The sequence below is a fragment of the Emydura macquarii genome, unplaced genomic scaffold (genome assembly GCF_026122565.2).
Source record: "Emydura macquarii macquarii isolate MOO-44397 ecotype Brisbane River unplaced genomic scaffold, CSIRO-AGI_Emac_v2 contig_2699, whole genome shotgun sequence".
Lineage (NCBI taxonomy): Eukaryota > Metazoa > Chordata > Testudines > Chelidae > Emydura > Emydura macquarii.
In genome coordinates this window covers 348,494-367,320 of record NW_027132836.1, presented here as the reverse complement: position 1 = coordinate 367,320, position 18,827 = coordinate 348,494, and the positions used below count along the sequence as shown (strand labels likewise).

General features: G+C 40.1%; 1 protein-coding gene across 2 annotated transcripts in view; it reads left to right on the top strand.

The window, feature by feature from the left end:
* The window catches only part of CLTC (clathrin heavy chain), a 55,390-nt gene that overhangs the window by 25,524 nt on the left and 11,039 nt on the right, over positions 1 to 18,827 (top strand). For both annotated transcript variants that reach the window (XM_067565757.1, XM_067565758.1), the window contains exons 5-24: positions 311 to 424; positions 962 to 1,135; positions 3,492 to 3,689; positions 4,754 to 4,954; positions 6,012 to 6,164; positions 6,649 to 6,771; positions 7,260 to 7,397; positions 7,969 to 8,133; positions 8,275 to 8,455; positions 10,127 to 10,290; positions 12,206 to 12,331; positions 13,135 to 13,277; positions 14,152 to 14,386; positions 14,978 to 15,100; positions 15,223 to 15,368; positions 15,653 to 15,836; positions 16,338 to 16,530; positions 17,195 to 17,352; positions 18,325 to 18,489; positions 18,692 to 18,799. In XM_067565757.1, the coding sequence (XP_067421858.1) occupies positions 311 to 424; positions 962 to 1,135; positions 3,492 to 3,689; positions 4,754 to 4,954; positions 6,012 to 6,164; positions 6,649 to 6,771; positions 7,260 to 7,397; positions 7,969 to 8,133; positions 8,275 to 8,455; positions 10,127 to 10,290; positions 12,206 to 12,331; positions 13,135 to 13,277; positions 14,152 to 14,386; positions 14,978 to 15,100; positions 15,223 to 15,368; positions 15,653 to 15,836; positions 16,338 to 16,530; positions 17,195 to 17,352; positions 18,325 to 18,489; positions 18,692 to 18,799 (3,192 nt within the window). The remainder of the gene's footprint in view (positions 1 to 310; positions 425 to 961; positions 1,136 to 3,491; positions 3,690 to 4,753; positions 4,955 to 6,011; positions 6,165 to 6,648; positions 6,772 to 7,259; positions 7,398 to 7,968; positions 8,134 to 8,274; positions 8,456 to 10,126; positions 10,291 to 12,205; positions 12,332 to 13,134; positions 13,278 to 14,151; positions 14,387 to 14,977; positions 15,101 to 15,222; positions 15,369 to 15,652; positions 15,837 to 16,337; positions 16,531 to 17,194; positions 17,353 to 18,324; positions 18,490 to 18,691; positions 18,800 to 18,827) is intronic.

Genomic DNA, 18,827 nt, shown 5'->3' with positions numbered 1-18,827 from the left:
TGGCAAGACTGTTGCACCCAGAGCATTAGAGGAACTTCTTATGGACTCGTGTATATGGAAAGACCTGTAGCTTTAACTTGGTCTGTGACTTAACTAGATCACAGCAACTTTTCCTTATAGTAAGCCCAGATGACTCGACGTAGCATTTTTGCTCACATAATCTGAATTCTGTATAAGCTTGATGACTCATTTATGTCCATTACGACTTTTTACTCTGACTAGGTACCCAGTGAATTTGAGTGACTATGTAGTTGTTTTGCAATATTGCAAGAAATATTGGTTGGTTGATCCTATATCTTCTGTTGTACAGTTGCATATCATTGAAGTTGGCACCCCACCGACAGGAAACCAACCATTTCCAAAGAAAGCAGTGGATGTTTTCTTTCCTCCTGAAGCCCAGAATGACTTTCCTGTTGCAATGCAGGTATGATTGATGCCAAGACAAAGATGGAAGGATATGAGATTCTAACATTCCAGGCATATGGTAATATAGCAGCATGTTCAATGTGTATATACATTAGACACATTAGTGTGCAGCTACAGAATTGGGAGGCTTTGCAGAGAAAAATGTCCTAAAATCCAATAAGTTGTTATACTTGGTTTTTAAATTAAAATCTACTGCTCGATCTCTCTCCCTCCCCTCACCAAGCCTTGCACTTAACTTTGTAAACGGTTTTTAATTGATTTATCCTTCCCCTTTATAGAACAAGTATTCGAGTGTTCTGGTATACGTAAGAACTCAAATGACAGTATGTTAACGGAGATATTTTGCTACGGTGCTGTCAAGCACACACACACTCCCTCTCTAAAGCACAACTCAATAAGAGAGAATACAACCACTTTGTGCAATCAGACAAAATAATTGTGCCCCTTCCTGTTAGCCATTATAACATTACAACATATTTGACTTTAAAGCAAGGTTTTAACTTTGTGATCATTAAACCTTACTCTTGTCTTGCAGATTAGTGAAAAACATGATGTGGTGTTTCTGATCACAAAATACGGTTATATCCACTTGTATGACCTTGAAACTGGCACCTGCATCTACATGAACCGAATCAGTGGAGAAACCATATTTGTCACTGCACCTCATGAAGCAACAGCTGGAATTATAGGAGTTAACAGAAAGGGACAAGTAAGGAAATTCTGTTTCTACAGCACATAGCTAGCTGTCCCAGCAAGATTAGAGTGGGACAGGAACAACTGTCAGGCATCATGATTATCAAGTATCCCCTTAACATTTCTGTTCAAACACTCCATCTAGGAAGAACTTGCAATGTGTACACTGACTTTCACTTCAAATGGCTGAGTCAGTCGTCTTCATGGAATAGTTTTATGGGCTGGCTGCTAAATGGGGGAAACTAGGTGATAGCTGATCAGTTCATGAATGTTTTCCAGTTGACTAGCATCCACTTTTTGACAAAGTTTAACATCACTGACATTCAAGTGCTCTACTTTTCACTATCATGTCTGGATCTGCCTGTAGCAGCCTACCTTTGGGTAGGTGTGGGTGGGCAAGAGTTAAAGTTCAGTGGTGTCCTGGTGTAGAAATCTGCACTCCTTATGAAAAGGGGTGGAACTAGATGTCTGAACAGTGACTATTGGTGGCTCAAATCTTTAGATCTGGTGCATAAAACTGGAAAAGCTGAAAATGGCTGCAATGTCTTAATAGATAATTCTTCCCAATTAAAATAGACTTGCTTACCTGTACAGAAATTTCCGGTCTGTAACTTGCATGCAAAACTTCTGTTGTGCAGAAAGACTACTTGCTAGTACAAGAATCCTTTCATTCCACCTAGCTGAACTCTTTAAAAAAGTGTTGTTCAATATTTAAACTAGAATAGTGATCTGTGCCAATAGTTAACATGAGCTGCTGCCAGTGATGTCCCTGAGTCCAGATTTTCTATAAAGGTGGTGGAATCTCACCCCAAACAAAATTTCTCTGATGTAGATAAGACTTTTTGGGGGAAAACTTGTATAAATGCTTTCAGTTCAAAAGGGTGGTGCTGCATATCTGCTTTATGGCACTAAAATGCAGAAATCTCACTGTTTAAACATAAGATCAGGGTAGCGTGGGATCTCATCAGGGAATTCCTCAAACTTGATATCATTGTTTCTGTTTCTAGAATTACTTTGGGGAAAATGTTTAATAATAAATTCCCCCTCAGATTGTTTAATCTTCACATAAAATGCTACAAGAGTTTCCCCTGGCTGTAATGACTGAGGGAACTTTGTCTATTACAACATCAGGATGACAAATTGCTCTACCTGTCCTTGTACATGTTAGTGCATGATCTGCAGTACTAGATGGAAAAGCGCTTTCTAGTGTGGTGGAAAGAGCTTGTCTGTATAATTGGGGGGGGGGGGGGGGAAGAAGGAACCGAGTCTGGTCTGTAATTTAGATACTGTAGAGTATTTCCAATTAGGATTAAGTATAATATGCAGATGGTGAAGGATACCCCCTACATATTGGGGAGTAAAACTGATAGTTGGTTTTGTGCCATAGTGATTTGTATGGCCTTAGATACGTGCAATTTTCCAGCTTTTGCACTAGGCATACTGTGTTAGGTGAGATGCTGAACCCCTGAAAGGAACAGGCCATGTATCATATCAGTGACCCTGGTAGATGAATGGAGGTAATCCACGAGTCTCTTCAGAGACTCAACTATCATCCTGGCTAAGACAGGAGATGTGAGATGGAGAATTTGAGGTTTCCTGCAAATATAGAAAGTGTGGAAGGGAAACATCTTTGTGTGTGTGTGTGTGTGTGTGTGTGTGTGTGTGTGTGTGTGTGTGTGGTGTTTCTAAACTCCTGTGGATGAGGACTGAGGACGTTCCCTTCAGTGTCTTACGTCATCTGTGATCAATAGAATTTTGGAAGGACAGACTTGCTAACTAAGCAGTATTTCCGCAATTTTTTTCAGTGCTATTAAAGATTTCAATGCTGGGCATAAAGTAAACTACTGGTTCTGAAAGGTGAATTCTGTCTAGAAACCTTAAATCTTAGCATTTGGACAAGGAAACATTTCATTGTTACTTGACATTTGTTGGTTCATGCAACATCATGTTCTACCTTGCAATTTCAGGAGAACTCAGTTATCATACACGTTTGGAAAGTTACTAAACCCTAATTCATGTCTTGGGTACCAATTCTTTTGGGAACAAAAAAATTAATGAAGTGAGAGACCTGTTGCGTAACTTAGCCCCCAGCCCTTTTGTCCATGCAGGCATTGTTCCATGGAACATCAAATCAAATTATGGGCCCAAGAAATGGGGCTTCCATTTCAGAGCTTGTCCTGCAGAAATAGCTTGCTACAGTGGCAAATACTTCCTGATATTTCGCCTAAATATTCCTCTGCTTTATCTAACCTGTTACTCCTGCCTTCACCCTAAACAATTTGCTTGAAGGACGACCAAGTGTATATTACCTTAATTGCAGCCTGAAGATGCACTGATAAATGTCCCTTTTTTCTCTATTCTATCCAATTCAGGTGCTCTCTGTGTGCGTCGAGGAAGAGAACATAATTCCTTACATCACTAATGTGCTGCAAAATCCTGACCTGGCTTTGCGAATGGCTGTCCGCAACAATCTGGCAGGAGCTGAGGAACTCTTTGCCCGAAAATTCAATGCACTATTTGCCCAGGGAAACTATTCAGAGGCAGCAAAAGTGGCAGCAAATGCACCAAAGGTATGAAGGTGTTTCTAAACAAATGTTTGTTAAAACTGGACTTAATCTTGCAAAGGTTAAGAATGTGCTTAACTTCGTCTGAGATGTGCATTGAAGTCAGTGACTACTCACGTGAGTAAAGTGTTTGGACAATCAGCATTTTACTCTTCACTAGTAGCACTAGTGATGGCTCTAAAACATAGGTGTGTTCACGAAAGCAATATGTTAGGACAGCTCTCTTCAATGGAACTGCTCACATTACAGCAGTGTACACAATGTGCTAGGTGCTCCACAAATATAAAATGTCAGGCTTTCAACCAGACTAAACTGAAGGAGCAAAAGTGGGTGGGGAGAATCTTACAAGATAAGCATAGTAATCTGGATGAAAGTTGATATTGTAGCTGCAGGTTTTTATTAAAAACAGAGGTCTTGCAGGATTAGAGGGACACTAGTTGCCTTTGAAGAAAGGGATTATGTGAGTACAAGGAGCCTGGGTGTAAAATGAGACTGAGGCTAGGCAGCTGAAGCTTTACAGTGGTAAGAGGGATGGGATAAGGGGGAGAACCAGCAGCAAAAAAGAGATCCAGTCCACATGAAAGCTGAAAAGATATCAAAGGATGTGAAGAATCCTCATTATAGCTGCTGTTTGGACTTTCTACTACCTCTCCAGCGGTATTCATCTCTCCTTTAGAGCAATAGCACCTGCCCTGAAGATTGAATAGTTGCATTGCTTCTAGAATTTGGGTTTTTACTGTTCCATTTCCAATTAGAAGTCAGATGTGTACATAACTGCATAACAAACTAAGATAATGTTTCAGTCCTATATCCTGCACCAGTGATGGGCTGGTACCAGAATATACACAGAAACAATGTCACAACTGAAGGGTTAAGTGACAAGAGAAGGCTACTCTGGTTAGTGTACCTGCTATCCAGGGCAGGTGAAGAAATAGCTCTTACATATACAAGGGTTGATCTGAACCTTGCAGACAACCTATGGTACTGAGTGACTTTTTTTTAATTAGTTTTCAGTCCATGGTTTCAGTAATACAGCTGGTGAATAAAATGCACCCTCCAAATTTTTTAAGGGAATCCTACGTACTCCAGACACCATACGCCGGTTCCAGAGTGTTCCAGCACAGCCAGGTCAGACTTCTCCCTTGCTCCAGTACTTTGGAATTCTTCTAGACCAAGGTCAGCTTAACAAATATGAATCCTTGGAACTCTGCAGACCAGTGCTTCAGCAGGGACGCAAACAGCTTCTGGAGAAATGGTTAAAAGAGGATAAGGTAAAGCTGCAGTGCAGACCTCTTTATAATTGGGGGTAATCTCTATTAATAGTGGCTAGGACATGGCCACTAGAAGGACCAAGACCTGTATCCTGTGTAAAATTCAGTAATGTGACTTGTGCCTTGGCATCTCTGGATAGATGTCTTGTAATGGAATCACTTTTTCCTTAAATATAGGATATAGACATAGCAAGTGTTTCAATGTAAACCTCTCCATGATGCTCTTGTTAATCTACTACCCACTGACTGACACTGATAACCCTCCATTTCCCAAGATACTGCTAAATCAAGGCAGGAGTGTGTGTGTGAAGAGTGTCATTTGTTAGTGTCCCTTCAGAGGCTTCCATTTTCCCTGGCTTTTGTCTGCTTACTGTGATTCATTTCATGATGTGGGCAAGGACACTTTTTTCAGAGCCACTCCTTAATTAGCTGGAGGGAGATGACACTAGCAAATGATGTAAGCCAGTCCTTCCCTCAATGCTGAACAAGCACACTCTTGCCCCAGTTTAGAACCAGAACAAGAATTTAATGCAGACCTACTGGGTCATTGCCAGTTGGTCTCTAGTCTGACCCTATCACCTGAGATTTTTTTATATAAATCTCATTTAAGGTCCTGTAACAGGAGGATAGAGAGGAATAAAAGCCAAACAAACAAAGACAAATTGAGTGATTTGGTTTACACTGAGGTAATAACACAAGGATCCCTTCATCTTAACCTCTGCTGAGATTAAAGGAAAGTAGCCCATTGTATTGCTGGCACCACAGCTGTAGGGTACTAGTGAAATAGTTTTGTAATGCTAAAATTTGTAATAACTCTGGCATATGAACAATCACAAACTTGGATGAATTTTTTCATAGAGCAACTTAAAACAGACTAAAGTCCACACCTACTGGAAAATACATCATGCTGTCTTCTCATGCTGCTATACATGTATATGAAGATTGTTATCCCAGCATGTACCATGAATGCTTTTGAGACCTAGAATATGTAGGTCTACCTTCATCCAGTCTACATGTATAAAAGTAAGTTATTCTTAACTATGTTCTCTCTAAACAGTTGGAGTGTTCAGAAGAATTGGGAGACTTAGTGAAGTCTGTGGATCCTACATTGGCACTTAGTGTCTATCTACGAGCTAACGTTCCTAACAAGGTCATTCAATGTTTTGCTGAAACAGGACAAGTCCAGAAGATTGTTCTGTATGCTAAGAAGGTGAGACTGTGCTGACTATGTATAGATAACAATTGCACTTAGAAGTGTAAACCCTGTATTGAATTCAGGAGCACAAATTCAATAAGGGGAACTACTGGGTTTTAAGAAACAGCCTACTTTAAGCAAAACTTCTGAAATATACCAAACTGATTTTTTTTTAACAATTCTAATGTGGCTATCAGTGGCGTGAATTTTTAATCAGATATGGCCAAATGTCCTGGAAAAATATCACATTCAAGACTATCCTTTTAATTAATTGAAGTTACCCTTTGCACGTGTGTGTTAAGTTACAAACTTGACTCTGCCACTGACCTTGAGCAATATCTCCATGCTTGTCTACCTGTTTTTTACCTTCCCCACACAGATGGGAAATTTGCTTTGGGATATTCAAATGACGACGGTGCAAATTCTTCTTGGCTCTGTATCTGAGACTTTATTTAGCTTTTCCTGAAGCACTAATGCTTCATTGTGTTTACTCTTACAGGTTGGATATACTCCAGACTGGATTTTCCTTCTGAGGAATGTCATGCGAATCAGCCCTGACCAAGGACAGCAGTTTGCTCAAATGCTAGTTCAGGATGAAGAACCTCTTGCGGATATCACACAAGTAATAACTTTAAATATCCTCTTGCAAATCTTAACTGTTCGTCAAATGACTTGATTTTGTGCCTGCTGCATAAAAAGCTGCCTTTGGGGGAAGGGTATTAAATTGCCTCATGAAGATGAAGCTTTTCAAAATTAAATTTTTCAAACTGATGAAAAGCAATTAAATTAAATAGGTAAGCTTAAGTGTGTTTTCAGCAGTGTTTCCAAGGAAGTGATTGCTCAGGTACATGGCTCTGTCTTGAGATTTCAAGCACAACATGTTAAGTGAACTTCCTCATCTTTATGAGGAGGCAATCCTATGCTTAAAGACAATGTGGGACACACGAGACAAGTGCTTCTGTTGCCTGGGATAATACTAGTAAAATCAAGTTAGATTTCATGGCTGCATGTGAACTTTCATGTTTAGAAGTCAATTTTGTTAATTTCTTGAAATAAAATCTCTTCACTTAAACTAGCACTGCAGTTGCAAAATAATACTTTTTTTTGCAGATTGTGGATGTATTTATGGAGTACAACCTAATTCAGCAGTGTACTGCCTTCTTGCTGGATGCACTGAAGAATAACCGCCCATCTGAGGGTCCCTTGCAAACACGTTTACTTGAGATGAACCTCATGCATGCACCTCAGGTACGTCCTATAGATGTCTTCAAACTGACAGTTGAAGAGATTTTTGTAGCTTGTAGCCAAAATTCTAGAAGTCCTAATAGCTTAATGGTTTCAATTTAGCTTAATATCGGAGTAGATACATAATGAAAACAGTATAACTGTGCCTTGAACTAATTTCAAAAGGGTGTTTTGTTCCGTATTCTCCAGCTAGGATCTACATACTTCAGTTTAACAATTTCCCTATTGATAACTTGATATTTACGATAGCACAGTAAGCCAGCAACCCTTTGTTCTCTCCCTTTCTTCCTCTCCACCTTCCCCCCCCCCCCCCCCCCCCCCCCCCCAAAAAAAAAAAATCTGGCTCCAAAGTTCATGCATAGAAACCTACCATTAACCCTGGCTCTTGCTTGTATTTTAAGTGATCTCTCTCAAACAGTCATATTATCTTCTGTCAGCAAGTTAAAGATTTCATTGTGATTTGGAGTAGTAAATTACTGGAATACTTAATCTTGCTGAGAACAGTCATATACAGATGTCTAACATAACTCCAGAACTAGAATAAACCCAGTCTTATTTCAACCATCCCTTGTAGGTTGCAGATGCTATCCTGGGAAACCAGATGTTTACTCACTATGATCGGGCTCACATTGCGCAGCTGTGTGAGAAAGCTGGCCTGCTGCAGAGAGCGCTAGAACACTTCACTGACTTGTATGATATCAAGCGTGCTGTAGTTCACACTCATCTTCTCAACCCTGAGGTATGGAATCTAAAATTTTGTATACCTTTCAGAATCTTAATATCACACTGCAAGCAATGTGTTTTTCAAATTGCAATACTTGTGCAGCTTTAATTGGTATTCCATATCTTACATGGAGAACCTTTGTAATCTTCTCTCTAGTGGCTGGTCAATTATTTTGGCTCCTTATCAGTGGAAGACTCTCTGGAGTGTCTGCGTGCCATGCTTTCTGCTAACATTCGTCAAAACCTGCAGATTTGTGTCCAGGTAGCTTCAAAATACCATGAACAGCTGTCAACACAATCACTCATTGAGCTGTTTGAGTCTTTTAAGAGCTTTGAAGGTAAGCTAGAATAGGAATACTTTGCTTAACATTACATCAGAAATAGAATAGATCTTTATATTTAAGAAGGTGAAGTGTAATAGTCTATATGCTAGTGTGTATAGGAGTATTTGAGTCCATTTGGCAACCTGATAGAATTTAGAAAGTTTCATGCTGTAGGGTTTGTCGGATCCTCCAAAAGCAACAGGTTTAAGAAGTTGGTCTAAACCTGCCATTTTGACTGCTTCATAGTCAATTGCACTCCTGCCATCAAACTTCTTGGGTAAACTACAATATATCAAGTTCAGTAGATTTTTGGTGGAGGCTTTTAGAAAAAGAACTAGTAAAGGGACCTTCAGGATGGAGGGTGTGTGGAGGTGTGGGGTGATGGTGTGTGAGAAACTTATAATTGAGAAGTTGCTGCCCACTCCTACCTTTCTTAAGTTTTTCAAAACTGTCTGTTAGTGCTACTCATATTTAGTGTTTAGTTCCTTATACTTGTATCTCCTCTCCTCCCATCTCTTGTTGGCTAGTTTAGCCAGTCCCAATTTATTTTCCAGCCCTTTAACTCTATCCACTTTCAGCATCTGTACAGTTTAAAACTGTAAATCCTTTAGGCAGTCCTGCAGATTGTGATTGGAGTTGTAACAGGCTTGTGGACTACTAGGATCTGAGGTTGGGATAGGAAAGATGGAGACACTAACCCTTGGAAAGCTTTTCTTTCCAACTTCCCTTGTATAAGGGAATATCTTGCCTTTGCCATATAGGTGAAGAGGGTCCCCTTTTGAAGCTTTTTTCCTCTGTTTAAATAGCCACACAGCATTGCCAAAAATTGTCAGGCCTTGACCTTCTGTTCATTTATTTCAGTGGGACTTCAGAAAAGTGCTTGTTTCAGGAATCTTATTTGACCTGACAGTTGCATTACACCTGTCGTTTGTTAAATAACATTTGACCTTAATCCTGTTTTTAGGTGTGGCCTGTAGCTAGCTATCACTGCAGTGCTCTGCCTTACACTGCATTGAGGGCAGTGAAGGATGGTGTGTTAACTGTTTGTTTGCATAGCAAGATCAAACTTTGTGCAAGACACCATTACATACATGGGAACACTAAATATTGCTCACTTATAAATGTGTATCTCCCAGGGAGAATCTTGCATTCAGCTGCTCTGCTTCCTTTTTCCAAAGTGTGCTTTGCATTGCATCCTTTCTCAACCCCATGGCAAATGGAGGTGAATGGCTGTTTCAGTTAGTGTCTTGTATCATGATTCAGCTACAGCTTGAGTATAAAGGACCAACAACGGCCCAAAATGAAGGAAGGAGTGAATCAGGCTTGACTGTGTATCTTCAGTTAATTGCCTAGAGCAGATGGACTTGTGTAGCATGCCCCCTAGGGAGGGGGATGACTTATGATGTTGCTGCCTTTGCCCCAAAGAGCCTTACAGACTAGCCTCTGCGTGCTTTTTCAAGGTCACCTGAAGAGATTACTGTAGTGCGCTTCAGCTACAATTCCACTTCTGTGCTTTCTTGTCCACTGTTTAGTTTCTCCAATTCAAATCTGCCGCCTACTTAGGCCTCCCATGGCTACTGTGCTGCAGTCTGAGATTTTAAAGACGTCTTTGAGCAAACTATCACATAATCAACTTGATTTTAGTTGGTATTAAGACAATTAATATGGACTCTTGTTTCCCTTAAGGTCTGTTTTATTTCTTGGGCTCTATTGTAAACTTCAGCCAGGACCCAGATGTTCACTTCAAATATATCCAAGCTGCATGCAAGACAGGGCAAATTAAAGAAGTGGAAAGAATCTGCAGAGAAAGCAATTGCTATGATCCAGAACGTGTTAAAAACTTCCTCAAGGTTAGAGTCTTAATAGCATTGCTTTATTTTCTATTTTGCAGCAAGGTTGCTTGTCGCTACTTAGTATTGGACCCTATTGGGGGGTGGATATTTTCACACACACTAGATTGCATGTACACAGATATGAAAGTCCAAAACAGTTCTTAATCTCTTTAAGCAGTTTCTAATATGTAGACCTTTCTGTAATATAGGAAAGATGGATGCAGTTTCTCAGGCCCTATGTGCAGCCCTAAATCATAAATCTGTATTGGAGGACACTGCTGAGGCAATTATCTCTCTTCCCTAGTGTTTTTAGAGGTGATCACATTCAATTAAAAAGTCTAACTGGAACATGTAATGCCAGTTGGATTTAATTACATAGAACTTATAATATAAAAATGAACTATGAATGGAAAAAGTCCTAGAAGTAATCTGTTCAGACTTTTTACACATCATCAATGCTGTAATCTCAACCCCATCTTCAGTTTCTTAATACTACCACAGGATAGCTGTTCTGTGAGAAGAACTATGTTAAAGAATTAGTGGTATCCATAACTGAAATCAGTAGAGCATATCTTCGGGTTTGAGGATGAGAAACTATGTATGAAGTTTGAAAATCTGTAACCAGTTGGCAATGTCTGTCAATACTATGTTTCTAGCTGAGGTTATTTCTAAACAAACTTGCCAGAGAATCAATAACTTATCTGGGAACGTTTTCTGCCTTCACATTTTGTTCTGGTTGTACAGCTATTTAGTGTGTGACCACAAGATCTACTAAATGGCATATTTACCTATTGCTACATCACGTCTCACATTTGTCATGTAGAAATATCTTGTTTAGGTCCCAGAAAATAAACTTTAAGAAATATGTTGCTATCATTGGGGGAAGGTTTGTGTGTAAAACTCAGCAGGTCTTTCCATTGAAAACAAATTATCCTCAATGAATGGTTACTGTCTCCAAATTCCTGATGGAAGCTATTATTTTTTGTGCTGTTCCTTGTGTCTGGAATGTGCAGGACATGTATCAGGTAAATCTCCCAGTACAGGTCTCCCCATCTGTTAATTCCTTCAGCATCAGTTTGTATGTAGAATTTACATTCTGGGATGTGCATGTTAAACAACTATCAGTTGCTGGGTCTGACAAGTCTGATTTTTTCAGGGTACTCTAAATGTATTTGGTTCCTACTCTAATTTTAATTAAACATGTTGCCTTATGGTGCATAATTTGTCAGATAATCTTGGGCATTCATTCTCAAAGGTCTTTGAACATAGAGAGGCTATCGATGCATGCTTTGACTTTGACCTCTGCTGTCACAAATCAGTGAATCAACAGTGCAGTGGTTGGGTAGGCTCTTAAGATAGAGGTGACTCTTCACATGTATTCTAGTTAAATTCAGAAACAGTGATTTCTTTGATACCAGTGATTCTTCAGATTAAGGTGTGAGGTGAGAAACGAGAGCTCAAATCCTGCATATCGAAAACATCATTCTTAAAATTATTTGCTTAGACTCGTATTGCGATCCCAGAGTGTTAATCCTGCACACTGAGCACAAGTGGCAGTTCACGAATACTGAAGTATAGCTTAGGTTTGTAATACTTGTTGTCCTGTGTTGTAAATCTGTTTGTAGATGTAGGAGTGCCCAAGGACCAGTGACTGAAATTTCAGATAGTTTTTTTTGCCCTAGGTATTATAAGCAAGTGTAAACCTTGGCAGTTCACTACATGTGCATGGCTTCAAAGAAGTGGGAACAATAACATGCTGTCAGGTAAATTTAGATTGGAAGTTACCTGACATTAGTTTAGGAAACCAAACAGCTAAGACTTAAAACAATGAACTATCTCTAATCACAGACTTGGTCTCATCAGACTTGCCTCACTTATCAACTCAATCTCCAGTTTTAATGTAGTAATTCATAGTTGCTCTTTCTCTTTACAGGAAGCGAAACTGACTGACCAGTTACCACTGATCATTGTATGTGATCGCTTTGACTTTGTCCATGACCTTGTGCTCTACTTGTATAGAAATAACCTCCAAAAATATATTGAGATTTATGTACAGAAGGTAAGAGCCAAGTGTCAAGTGACTTAAAAGCTTGTCCAAATGACTTGATATGGTCTCATCTATTTTTCTCTTCACAAGGACAGTCCATGGCTAAAAATGCATGCAATACCAACTAACACTACAAAACTGATGATCTAAATCAGTTCCTCAAACAAATCCACTTGAAGCTCACTATCAAGTCTCAGAGGATGTCAAATGTAACTTCCTTTATGCTCTCAGTAAATAGCTGTAATTTTCAAAACATGAGCAGTCCTTCCCCATCTCCTAAGTGATAGCCAGAAGCACAGCCAATTTCTTTTAGTGAAAACAAACCCTTCTCTAGGAAGGCGAGTTCAACCTCCAAAATGCTCTTATTTGAGTCTTCATTATTTTCTTCTATCCTGTTTGTACAACAAACGGTTCCCCCTCCATGAAAACTGGTGGTAGCTGCTGCATTTGAGGGGAAAGCTACAATGGCCTAAAACACCTTTTCCTTCCTGATAAGAATTCGAACACCACATTACATGGTTCATGTATTTAGCCCTGTTGCTGAACCCTGTAAGCTCTTGCCAATCTTCGCATGACTGAGGCAGGTATTATGGATTTCTCAACCTGTCCTCTGATTCAGTAGCTTGTCTGAATCAGATTAGGGAAAATGAGGCAGGCCTACTTAGTTGAACAGTATTTCATTTACATGTATGAGAATTGCTAAACAATCTCTAAATTCTCAGCATTTCAGCCACTTGTTTTGGAAGGAAAATGCAGTCCCTCCATGGCTGGTACTCAAGTGCTGTCACTTTACTAAAGTGTTTTTGTTGTCCTAGGTGAATCCAAGCCGTCTGCCTGTTGTCATTGGGGGATTGCTTGATGTGGATTGTTCTGAAGATGTGATAAAGAACCTGATCCTTGTTGTGAGAGGTCAATTCTCCACTGATGAGCTTGTTGCAGAAGTAGAAAAAAGAAACAGGTATCAAATTGCCATCTCTCTCCATGGTTGCAAATTGGAGCTAATGCTTTTGCTTCCTCAGAGTAAACTGGAGTAATTTCTGATAGGCACTGTGCTTTGACCACAATCTGTAAAGGAAAAAAGGTTAAACCTTCATGAGGCTACCACTTAAAATGATTTAAATTATAAAAGACAAATTATAGCCTTGACAAGTTTCTCTTAGGTTAAATTCACATTCTGATGCAACAGCTGCCTCTTGGGTTTGGTTTAGGGATTCTTTGGTTTTTTAGTACAGGAAATTAGGGCCTGGTCTCCATTACCATCGGCAGTCAACAAGAGACAGCAAGCTATATAATGTAGCTTGTGTATCTCCCATCAACGTACTTGTGTTCATATAGCACAGTGTCTTCAGTGCTGTCAACAGACACCCTCTCGTTGACACAACATTACTCCTTTTGGGAGGTGGATTACCAGCATCAACTGGAGAGGCTGTCTGGATTGATTGCTGCGTAGCCTGCAGTGTAGAGAGACCCTAAGTTGACATTTCAACAAATGTAATGAACTTCAGGTTTTAAACTATCTTCAACTTTATGTACAATTCCAGTAGAGTTCTGCATGGAACATTGTGAGGGAGCTAATGGAAAAGAATAGATCTTTAATTGTCGACTCTTGATGTGTGTCGATGCTTTGACATTGTAATTAAGACTTAATGGATGTGGCTTTGGTTTTTGGCATTCAACTAACTTGCTAACTTTCAATAAGGAAACAAGTTAAAAAATATACAGGATGGTAGGAGGATGAACCATAATGAGTAATATGTTCAGGAGGGAATTGGTGAGGTCTCTCAGTTGGGTAGATCCTACAGGCTTGTGCATAAAACTAATATTTGTTTTAGGCTAAAACTGCTCCTTCCATGGCTGGAAGCAAGAATTCATGAAGGTTGTGAGGAGCCTGCTACTCATAATGCACTGGCCAAAATATACATCGACAGCAACAACAACCCAGAAAGATTTCTGCGTGAGAATCCTTACTACGACAGTCGTGTTGTGGGGAAGTACTGTGAGAAGAGAGACCCTCATTTGGCATGTGTAGCTTATGAGCGTGGACAATGTGACTTGGAGCTTATTAATGTGCGTATATCCCGTGAGTTCAGGGAAAATGGGGTGGAATAACCCACAAAGTAAAAACTACGTGAATGGTCTTTGGGAAGAGATTTATGCACTACAGCAACAAATGTCTGCTTTTCCAGCTAAAATAAGTGAGAATTAACTGGCATAAGTACAGAATCATGCACTTTTTAATTTAAAAAAAAAAAAAAAAAAATTCATGTCCCTATTAGCCTGATTCCTTTTTTCATCTAAATGAAATGCTTCACTCAAGGATCTGATCCAAATTTCAGAGCAGTGAGACTACTCTTAAATTCCACAATGAAAGTGTGTGGAAAGTCTGGGATTTCTGATGGGTATCTTGAAATGAGTTTTTACTTAATGTCAAACTCACCACATAATTAGAAGTTAACTTTTTTGTCTTCACAGTCCCTAGATCTGAAGACTTAGCAAAAGTACTTGTCAGTACCTCCTAGGGATATGTCCCTTTGGCTCAGCACAGGGGGCTGGAGTAGATGACCTCTCAAGATACATTCCATCCTTTCATTTCTACGAAATAAGATTGCTTTAAGTAATTTCATATGATTTCACTTATCTACCTTTTTGTCACCTTAGGTATGCAATGAAAACTCCCTCTTCAAAAGCCTCTCACGTTACTTAGTTCGCCGTAAGGATCCTGAATTATGGGGGAGTGTACTGCTGGAAAGCAATCCTTATAGAAGACCACTTATTGACCAGGTAGAGCCTCCTTCAATCTTCCTACTATTAATGTAACGACAGAACAAGCTATAATTGAAGGCGAAGTATTTGCAACTTGCTGACCCTAGCATATCCATGGCTTGACTCTTTTGTGTCTATAGGTTGTACAGACTGCACTGTCTGAGACGCAGGACCCTGAAGAAGTGTCTGTTACTGTAAAAGCTTTCATGACTGCAGATCTTCCAAATGAGCTCATTGAACTGCTGGAGAAAATAGTTCTTGATAACTCTGTGTTCAGTGAACACAGGTGGGTAAATTCCAAATCATACATAGGCAGTTACAAAAAGCTTCACTAAAGTAGTCTAGTTCTGGGCTAGGGCTTGCTGTGGTAAAAATTCCAGCTGCTTTTGGGGAGTAATCACATAATTTAGGTGGCTGCTGAAGTTCACCCTTTGATTTGGGGAGGAGAGCTTAGGATGGTGAAGTCCTTGGAACTGAGTTTCATAGAGTATTCATCTAACAGTAGCCAGTGACTTTAATCAGTAAAGTAACTGGCTTGGTTCTGACTAATCGCTTTGTCTTTTTTATTAGGAACCTGCAAAACCTCCTAATTCTCACAGCTATTAAAGCTGACCGTACTCGTGTCATGGAATATATCAACCGTCTAGATAATTATGATGCTCCAGATATTGCTAACATTGCTATCAGTAATGAGCTTTTTGAGGAGGCTTTTGCCATCTTCAGGAAATTTGATGTCAACACTTCAGCTGTGCAGGTATCCTAAATTGTAGTCTGATTCTCCAGTTATGAAATCTTTAAGCTCTTGAGACAGCATAACCTAAATGGCAGAGTGTGTGCTCCTGGCTCTGCTGATGTGCATCATTTTGGACTACCAGCATTATCTCCTTCCAAAGATGATAGGACCATTCACCTCACTAATGCTTCCTGGCTTATCCAGTTCTCCTCCTCCTCCTCCCCCCCCACCCCCCAGCGATTTATACAAGCCTTGAGAGTTGAAACACAAAGCTACACAGCTGAGTGTAGACTTAATGCATAAGTAGAATGAATATGGCTAGTTACTCTGAAGGCTGAGCCTTCTTAGTCATCCTGAGCCTTAGCGAGACTCTAGCTCTCAAAGAACCAACAACAAAACCTGATTAATTCTGTTTCCCTCTTAGACCAGGAGTAATGTGAGTGCAACCCATTAATTTTCTGGAAACCTAAGACTAACTTTTTTTCTGTACTGATGGTGACTGATATGCTACCATTTCCTCAGGTATTGATCGAACATATTGGAAACCTGGATCGTGCATATGAATTTGCTGAACGCTGCAATGAGCCTGCTGTGTGGAGTCAGCTTGCTAAAGCCCAGCTTCAGAAAGGGATGGTAAAAGAAGCAATTGACTCCTACATTAAAGCAGATGATCCTTCATCCTACATGGAAGTTGTTCAAGCTGCTAATGCTAGTGGTAGGAGTTCCAATGTTTATCGTCTAACTGAATCTTCTCTACTGTTCCGGGATGTTCAAATATGTGAAGTTTTTTTAACTAAAGCATATTCACCATTTTCAGTCGTTTAAATGACACTATGTAGTCAAACTCTTAGCTGCTAGTCTTATGGGTAGCGCTAAATTCTGTTGAACTACTAGAGAAATGTTTGATCTTGTCTCATGAAACTAAAATGCTCCAAGATCAAAACTGAGGTTGATGTCCTCAAATATTCATTTGATCAACCATACATAACTCTGCTAGCTCCCCTGCAGTTCCTACTGCCCTCTCCTGGTCAGCTGTTCTAGCTGCACCAAGCTACATTTTCACCAGGCTTCTAAATTCTGTGCATTGAGTTGAAATTCTTTGAGATTTACTATTGTTAGAATTGTTGAAAACAAATACAAATAGTAAAGGGGAAACCATTAACTTAGATCATTGTAGCCTCTAGAGCATGAGAGGCTGGCCACTCATAGTGGCAAACTCTTGCCTTGATCCTAGCTTAAAGTAATGTTTGCTTCCTCCGGCAATTATCATATGTAAAACTAACTTAATGGAACGGACTTCCAGTCTTTTTCATCCTCTAAACTACAAATAAATCAATCATGAAAAGTTAGCATTTTTCATTTGAAAACTTTTCACCTAGGAAACTGGGAAGAGCTGGTGAAATACCTACAGATGGCACGCAAAAAAGCCCGTGAGTCCTATGTGGAGACAGAACTCATTTTCGCTCTTGCTAAAACAAATCGTCTAGCTGAGCTGGAAGAATTCATAAATGGACCAAATAATGCCCATATACAGCAAGTAAGTTTCTGCTCTTAGTTCCCTAGCTATGTCGTAGAGCAGGTTTACACTGCTGGCAAAATTCAGTGGCAGTCAACAGGAGTTACACAAGCTATGCAAGCTACTCTGCATAACTTCAGTCGACTTCATAACTTCCCTTTAGCGCACCATCTCCCCTGTGCTGCGCCAACGGGACATGCATTCCCATTGACACAGCACTACGCTTTTTTGGAGGTGGTTTTAATAAATCGACTTCCGGATCAATTAAACATGTCTTCTCTGCTGCTTGGTTGATCTGGAAAAATCAATCTGGCGGCGGCGAATTTACTGCTGTCAGCGTAGATATCTAGTAGTAGGATTTTGGGGTTCACTAAGAATGCCAAGCTTTGGCCTGCCAGGAACGTATTGAGTTTAGTGTAAGGACTGGCTTCAAGAAATCTCCTCCAATACAAGTCACTTGAGGCAGAGGTCAGTTGTCTAATAGCTCTAGACATGACTAGCTAATAGCTGGAACTTCCTCAGGTTGGGATTGTAGCAAGGTGCCAGCGAGCCTGCCCTGCTTCTGCTGCTTTTCTCCCTCGCAAAACCAGAGGCCCTTGAGTCCATTACCACTGGTGCAGGTTTATTTACAAGTTGTGCTCCCACCACCACATCTTGCCTGGGAGGGGAGAGCCACCATTCTGGTTCCACTCTCCAGAAGAGGAAGGAGCTGCTTCCTTCCCATCAGCCCTTTACACAGCCCCACACTAACTGGGCTGGCAGCTGCCTCTCATTGTCCCATTAGGGGCTGGTTTTCTCCAGCCAGCTCCAATTTACATCCTTAAATGGAAGCTGGCGTGATGGGGCAGACTCAGCAGTCCTTGCTCAGCACCCTGTCACAGGATGACGTAATTTTAGAAAGATCTCCCTAAAATTAGAATTTAAGTGACAAATGGATTATATCTTCTAGACACACCACAAGAACTTATTACTGATGTTTCAACTTAATCTTAGGTTGGCGATCGCTGCTATGATGAGAAGATGTATGATGCTGCTAAGCTGTTGTATAATAATGTGTCAAACTTTGGTCGTTTGGCATCCACGTTAGTTCACCTAGGTGAATACCAAGCTGCTGTTGATGGTGCTCGGAAAGCAAATAGTACTCGCACGTGGAAAGAGGTAAATTACCTGTCTTAAGAGTTCAGGTGTTTCAGCTCAGTAAAATAAACTTGAAAGCAGGTAGTTTCTGTGATCTTACTAACAGTGTTTCTTAAATCCTAATATACCCATGTTGACAAGTCTCTTCAGTATACAGCTGAATAGAGCTATGCTTTTTCATGTAATTGTGGACAAAACTTAATTGTCTTAAATTGAATTTCAGGTTTGCTTTGCATGTGTTGATGGGAAAGAGTTTCGTCTAGCCCAGATGTGTGGACTTCATATCGTAGTGCATGCAGATGAATTGGAAGAGCTCATCAACTATTACCAGGTAATGAAGAGGACATGTATGAGGTACT